A 7308-nucleotide genomic window follows, 5' to 3' on the forward strand; every position below is an offset into this window, starting at 1 on the left:
GCTGGTCCTTGGCTCGTTCTTAGCTATTCCTTGGCTATTCCTTGGCTGGTCCTTGGCTATTCCATGGCTGGTCCTTGGCTCGTCCTTGGCTATTCCGTGGCTGGTCCTTGGCTGGTCCTTAGCTATTCCTTGGCTATTCCATGGCTGGTCCTTGGCTCGTCCTTAGCTATTCCTTGGCTATTCCTTGGCTGGTCCTTGGCTATTCCATGGCTGGTCCATGGCTCGTCCTTGGCTATTCCATGGCTGGTCCTTGGCTCGTCCTTAGCTATTCCTTGGCTATTCCTTGGCTGGTCCTTGGCTATTCCATGGCTGGTCCATGGCTCGTCCTTGGCTATTCCATGGCTGGTCCTTGGCTTGTCCCCTACTATTCCTTTTTAAACATCTAAAATATTCTTTCTGTCATGATTTGTGGACATTAAGATCTAAGGAGAAGGGTGGAGTCGGAGGAAATAAATATTTTGGGTTCATGGAGGGTATTTTGCTGGCGTAACCTATTTGGCTGGCGTTTGAATGCTAAGGGGCATTTTGAATGGCTGCTACTGTATTGAACACCCCTCGTATCATTGTTGAATGGCTGGATGTAAATCTTTTTCTGCTTGACCTCACTGAGGGTGGATGGGGGGGTTCTCTATTAGTAAGTGGTATGCCAATAATCCAAAATGGTAACTTGCCCTATAAAGGGTTTAAAATAATCCAACTGAGCAAAGATAGTCTGATTCTGCTCTCCAATATAAAACACTCCATATCAGTGGTATACAGGCTTAATACAATAAATAGAGGAAAATAACCCATGTCTATTTTTATGCTGTCATATTTGAAGCGGCCTCTGCTGCCCTTCCTGCAGCCTTCATTCAGTTTATTTATATGGCGCCAGTTAACAACAGATGTCGTCCTGAAGCACTTTGCAGGGCAAACAAGTCCAGTTTACATACAGATGGAAACAATCGAATAAATCTAATTATAAAACGACATTCCAATGTAATTATGATACAAGGTGGAGAAGCTCAGAATGTTCTGATCATTGGAAAAGCTTCCTGCAGGCAGCTGGAGTTTGGTTCCACATCTTAATGAAGCTCTTTTCTATCATCCAGTGTCTCCAGCGGCAGAGCGGCTGCGTTACATCCTGAACGAAGAGGATGACGGGCCCACACCGACGCTCTTCACCGAGATGGACACTCTGCAGCGAGAGGGCGACGAGCTGGAGTGGAAGGAGTCGGCCAGGTGTGCGTCCACGCCCACAATATCTGTTAGCTGAATCTACCTGATGGTCACTAAGACAGGTTTCAGTAGGTAGACAGGAGGCGTGGTCAGGAAGTGACTTAAACCAGTTAGATTTACGGTAAATATCTGACAGATAGGAGAAAAACCGAGATGAAGACCAGAGCACACCAAGGGAGGGATTTACAGTTAGGCAATACTAAGTCGTTGCCTAGGGCCCCAAGTTCCTGGGGGCCCCATTAAACTCTGTTTACATGTATGGTTAATACAACTATTCCTTATTTGTGCACATTAATTATGTTTTTGATAAAACGCTAAGTGTCCACCATATTGGATCAGTCCATTTGCTGCACATGTTCAGAAAGGTTCAAACAAACCATTTGAAAACAAACCATGCAAAGAGCAGTGTTGCCAACTTAGCGCTTTAGTCGCTATATTTAGCCACTTTTCAGACCCCTCTAGCACTTTGATTTCTAAAAAGCTCCTAGCGCCAAATCTAGAGACTTTTTTCTGCTACTGGAGACTTTGGAGACAACATCTAAAAGCAGCGAACTCTGCTCTCCAGAGCGAGTAGATTGGTAACCCCGCCTCCTGCTCTCCTCTATCTTGTCTGCTGTCATGATTCATGCAGCTATTATTTCATCCAAATGAAAAATGGAGAACAGATAAGCAGATCATGGCTTGTCTACAGTGAAAAGAAGGACTGGGTTATTTACTTTGGCCTTTTTGGAAACACAGGAAGGAGCAATCAGCTAAGTGAGCTTAGTGCTTGGAAAAAATCTTTCATTCCTTTAGAGACAGCATGAAAAGTCAGCTGAGTACAAAACATAGAGAGGAAAACAAGAAGAAAAGGGACAAGAAGAGAGGGACACAACCTAGAACAGATAATGGATGTCTATTCTATTAACATTTCTCTATCTGGAGAATGGGGCTGTTTTATGTGTTGTTTTCTCAATTCAGAGGGCCTCCTACCTGTCTTTGCCTAGGGCCCCAAATTTCCTAAATTCCTAATGTCCAGATACGTTTTCTGCTGATTCACTTTGTCTTCTTCTTGTCTTCTGGCGTCTTCAGGTGGGTGAAGTTTGAGGAGAAGGTGGAGGAAGGAGGAGAGCGATGGAGCAAACCCCACGTGTCCACGCTCTCTCTGCACAGTCTCTTTGAGCTCAGGACATGCCTCCAAACAGGGACGGTCCTCCTGGACTTGGACGGCTACTCATTGCCTCAGATTATTGGTGAGATTATTGATTTTCTGCATCTCTTTTAAGTCTCTTTTAACAGTTTCATGCATCAGAAACAAAAAAAACCTACAAATTACAGTAATCCCAGCACACAGGGTCTGTGATTGGTTTGGAGTTTAGCAAATAAAAGTTTTTTTTCTTAGGTTTGAACCCAGGTACGTTAATAAGGTTCCAACATGCTCAACCTTATTCATGCTGCATGCAGGGTGACTCCTCAAAGAACTCGCCACAAACCAAACGTAGCTTAAACAGTCAGTAGAAGGTCATTCATAACCTCATTCATACTGACCAGTTGCTTGTAACCAAAGTAGTGGAAACTATCAGCAAAGATGATGTATTAGGATTCATTTATATGGTATTAAATGGCATAAGAGTTATAGTCAAACAAGTTAGGCACAATAATTGACATTAGGATGATTCATGGAGGATCAAAACATTTAAAACTTAAAACTAAAATCTAAAACTTTAGCATCTTAAAAGCTCAAAAGCTAAAATTTTTGAGTGTGTTCTTTCATTAAAAATCAACTCTGAAAGATACTAAACTATTCTTAAATGTTGAGAAAAAGTTCAGAGAAAGGATCTTTTATGAGTGTTTAACCTTTTTAGTTAAAAGGGTTTGGCCATAATGACCTTTATTAAATCAGGTAGAAACAGAGGAAGACTTTAACCCCTCAGAAACCATCTAAAATGAGAAGCACGGCGGTGGAAGTATCATGGTTTTTAGGGTTTTTTGTTTTGTTTTAGTTAAAACATTAAAAAGCAACTAAAGAGATAAACTAAAATGGGAGCAGAGACAGAAACGTATCTGAGGAGCAACCAATGGCCGCTAGTTCCAGTCCTTTAGGAAATTTGTGGGCAAAGCTGAAAAGGTGTTTGAACGCGGAGGCCTCCACCCCTGCCTCAGTCCATGCGGATGGGTCGAACTCCCAGCAAGCTTTGGTAGAAGGATCCAGGTCAAACCCTCTGGATTTTTCACACAGCAGAACCACAAATTACTTCCTGATAGTATCCTAGCTAAACCTAGCCTGCAGTTTCATCTGATCTGTGTTCAAGCCTCCGTTTTGTTCTCTGAATGAAGCGTGTGTTTCTGACTCCATTTCTGTCCAGACGACATCATCGAGAGGCAGGTAGAAGAAGGCATGCTGTCACCTGACCTCAGGGAGAAGATCAGCTTTGTCCTCTTGAGGAAACACCGACATCAGACCAAGAAGCCGATCCACCGCTCTCTGGCCGACATGGGCAAGTCCAGCTCCTCTGGAAGTAAGCGTCCCTGCTGCAGACCGACCTCCATGTTTAACAGAACATTATAAAGTCCTCGTCATTATGATGTCATTAAAAATATATTTTCCTTTATTTCTCCTTATTCTCCGTATTAACAGCCCTAATCTGTTCGCCATAGTAACAGCTTAGCATATCTACATGTTTTTGTCAAGACATCCTGGATTCATATTATACCTCAGTTGGTAAATGGGTGCCTGCTCTCCAGCAGCCAGCAGGGCTCATATCCTCCACAGGGGACTCATTAATGTTTGATGAGTTAATTACCACGGTAACATTTCCCCATCTCATCAGGGCAGAGCGCATGCTGCTCAGAGAATCAGACAACTCCACCTACAACTATTTTGTTTCTGTTTAGCGGATGTTGGTGCTTCCTGTTCCTAACAGATCGAAATGTACCACCCAGAGGTGGAGGGGGTCCGGGTCCGGGTCCAGGTCCGGGCCAGGGGCCCAACTTCAACCGCTCCACAGAAGATCTTCGAATGAAACAGCAGGCAGCTAACTACGGACGCCTGCGTGAGTCATGTTCTGTGGCTGCAGCCCTAAAAGCATGAAATATTTATAAGTTAAGGTGTTAAAAATAAAAAAAAAAATAAAATAAATCACAAATGCACAGAAAAAAAATCTAAATCTAAAGTAATTTGTTTTCTTAAAATAAGTGCATTTGGAGGTCAGTGAGTTACTTTGCCAATACAACAAGACAATTTACATTTGAAATAAGAAAAAACAATTGCTTTGAGTTATTTTAAATGCATATTATCTACTTATCTTATTTCAAGAGGAAAAATACTCATTCCATTGGTAAATCATCTTATTTACCTACTCAAATTAACAGCAGCAACAAGAGCATATAACAGTTTCCCAACTGGCACAAGCCGGTTCCCAACTATCACAAACCGGTTCCCAACTGGCATAAGCCGGTTCCCAACTGGCACAAGCCGGTTCCCAACTATCACAAACCGGTTCCCAACTGGCATAAGCCGGTTCCCAACTGGCACAAGCCGGTTCCCAAATGGCATATGCCGTTTTTCAAAACTGGCAGGCTAGATATCACATTTGGCTGTCACTGTCAGTCCAAATTAAAGCTAAATACACTTAATTTAAGAAAAGTTGAATTATCTCTAGATCAATTTTTCAGTGTACACATTTAACAAAGCAAAGTTTTTAAAAGGGGAAAAAGTTAAAATACGTCTGCAGGCTGCAGTTCCATTTGAATTCACAAAGTCACTGATTTTTTCCAAGCATTTTAAATATTTCTTAAATCCTGCTCATACATGTGCAGACACGTCATCTACTGGAACAAGGTTTGAGTAAAGGTTTGGGTTTGCTCAAACCACCATAAAGTGTCCTGCCACACTTTTCAGTCACATTTAAAGACTCCGTATCAACCAAACTCCAATTCTCTTAACTTTGAACTATCTTATAATGTTCCTTCTTAAAAATCATTCCCACAGTGGTATTTTACCCTGATTACTGTGTTTCTGGGTAATCTTTATGAATTCTGCTGTGTGAGTAGCAGCCCCTCCCTCACCTGGAAGAACAGGCAGCCATGACAGTTTGACTTCAAGGAGAGTGTGATCATTTTTGCTCAAAGTTGAGACCAACTGGCTCTTCTGGCAGCTAATCTGCATGGTTATATTTAAGCTGATATCCAAGTCATTGAAATGGTTTATTTTCTGGGTGAAATGGCACCAGAACAAGACTATTCCCCAAACAAAAATACCTGTAGTGCTGGAATTAATATTTCACCATATAGATAACTAAAAAGCAGGATATAGCACCTTCATTTTTTCCCCCTTCAAACTATTTTATGATCTGTGTCAGGGTTTGGTTGAGGTTTTAATGACCTAAATGCAGAGGCTTGGAGGAAGAGATGAGTTCTTGGAGTTTTTATGGAGTTATCACAAGTGACAGAGGCAAGAATCCAAAAATCCAACATAAAAATGTAAACAAACCAGAACCATGGAGACATCAGGGTAAAACATGGGAGGGGAAAGACGAGGAACCAGCACTGAGGAACTGCACAGGGAGCGTATTTATGGCTGACTGAACCAAGACAGGACTAATGAGCTGATTGGGAGCAGGTGTGAACAGAGGAGTCTAGAAGGAGCTGGGGAAAAGGAGACCAACACAAGAGGGCAACAGAGAGCAAGCAAATAAAAACCTAAGAACTCAAATATATCCAGAAAACACCAATAAGACTAGAAAACAAAGAAAAGCATAGATCAACGTGAAACTGAAAACTTACAGAAAACTTAACAGAATCAGGACTGTCACATCAACCAGAACATCGAATCAACAAATCTGTTAAACAGAACATGCCTGACAAGATTACAATCATAGGAACCGAAAGATGGCGGTGGTCCATGCGGCCTCAGCTCCTGGACTCCAGGCTTTAACCCAGATTAGATGCCTGAAAGCTTCAGTGATTCAGTTTAGTTAATTTTTCCAGTATGTCTCAGGTTTTAAAGCTTTTCTCGTTAGCATCTGCTAGGTGATCTGGAAATACCGCCCTTCTGTAAAGAAGCAGTGACTGTTCTGAATGACGTGGAAACATGCAGATCTGATCTTTTAATAAGTGTTTGCCTTGCAGGTCATGCTCAGAGCAGAAGTATGAATGATATTGCCGACACTCCAAGCACCGACCAGGTGGGTTCTCTGACTTCACACACCTAACCCCTCATTCTATAAACTGCTCAGAAACACCAAGAAAGTCTGGTATTTTTTCACTCTTCTTATCTAAGTTCCTGTTGTCCTCCAGGCCGTACTCGTTTCCCCCTCTATTAACGCAGAGATCACCCACCTCTGGTCTCCGTACGGATGAACCTCTGTCTTTTGAGTCATCAGTTCTTCATTGCAGTTGTTATCAGTGAGCCATATGCAAACCCATACTGTGGGCCTGTTAATGGAGCTGCTGTAATAATGCAGCTCAGACCCAGAGACTCATGCTGGGCCACTCAAGGCCGCGCCGCTGTCGATGGGATATGAAACAGACAGGTCACCATTAAGCGTCGCTCACTGGGGGGAGAACATATGAAAACCTGAGGGAGGGTTTGTTTCAGAGCCCACAGCAGCTCACAGACAATGGAAAAGTGATTTCTCTTTTGTTGTTGCCGTGTGTTTGTGTCGATATTGAGCCGAAGCGGAGCGGAACATGGATCTCATTGTCCGGTCCGCGTGCCCACTGCTCACACGTGGCCTCGGATCCAGGCTGCGGATTATTGACAAAGCTTCTCTTTATTGAGTGTCTTTGAGCCTCGGCCCGATTTCCCGCCACACCTTGACCTGCGGTCGGCCGGGTCGGGCTGGATGTCCGCCGCTGTCCCCGCCACAGCTGAGTCATGCTTCAATCGGATGCTCGTCTGTCTGCCGCCATCAAAATCATGGAACACTGCAGACAAATGATAAATATTGGATCATGAAACTGCAGCAGCTTTTAAAAACATCAGGAAATGAAAATAAATAATAGTGGAATCATAACTACATATTGCTGGGTATATATATATATATATTATATTGTATACATAAAAAATATATATATATATATATATATATATATATATATATATATATA

At 42.5% G+C, this 7308-nt stretch overlaps 1 protein-coding gene across 1 annotated transcript in view; it reads left to right on the top strand.

Annotated features, from left to right (window-relative positions):
- Positions 1-7308, top strand: part of LOC107101937 (electrogenic sodium bicarbonate cotransporter 4-like) — a 72142-nt gene that overhangs the window by 19452 nt on the left and 45382 nt on the right. The window contains exons 3-7 of the mRNA XM_015401029.1: positions 1092-1221; positions 2290-2450; positions 3564-3716; positions 4122-4250; positions 6328-6383. Of these exons, the coding sequence (XP_015256515.1) occupies positions 1092-1221; positions 2290-2450; positions 3564-3716; positions 4122-4250; positions 6328-6383 (629 nt within the window). The remainder of the gene's footprint in view (positions 1-1091; positions 1222-2289; positions 2451-3563; positions 3717-4121; positions 4251-6327; positions 6384-7308) is intronic.

Source organism: Cyprinodon variegatus, unplaced genomic scaffold, assembly GCF_000732505.1.
Source record: "Cyprinodon variegatus isolate N-32 unplaced genomic scaffold, C_variegatus-1.0 Scaffold1174, whole genome shotgun sequence".
Taxonomy (NCBI): Eukaryota; Metazoa; Chordata; class Actinopteri; order Cyprinodontiformes; family Cyprinodontidae; genus Cyprinodon; species Cyprinodon variegatus.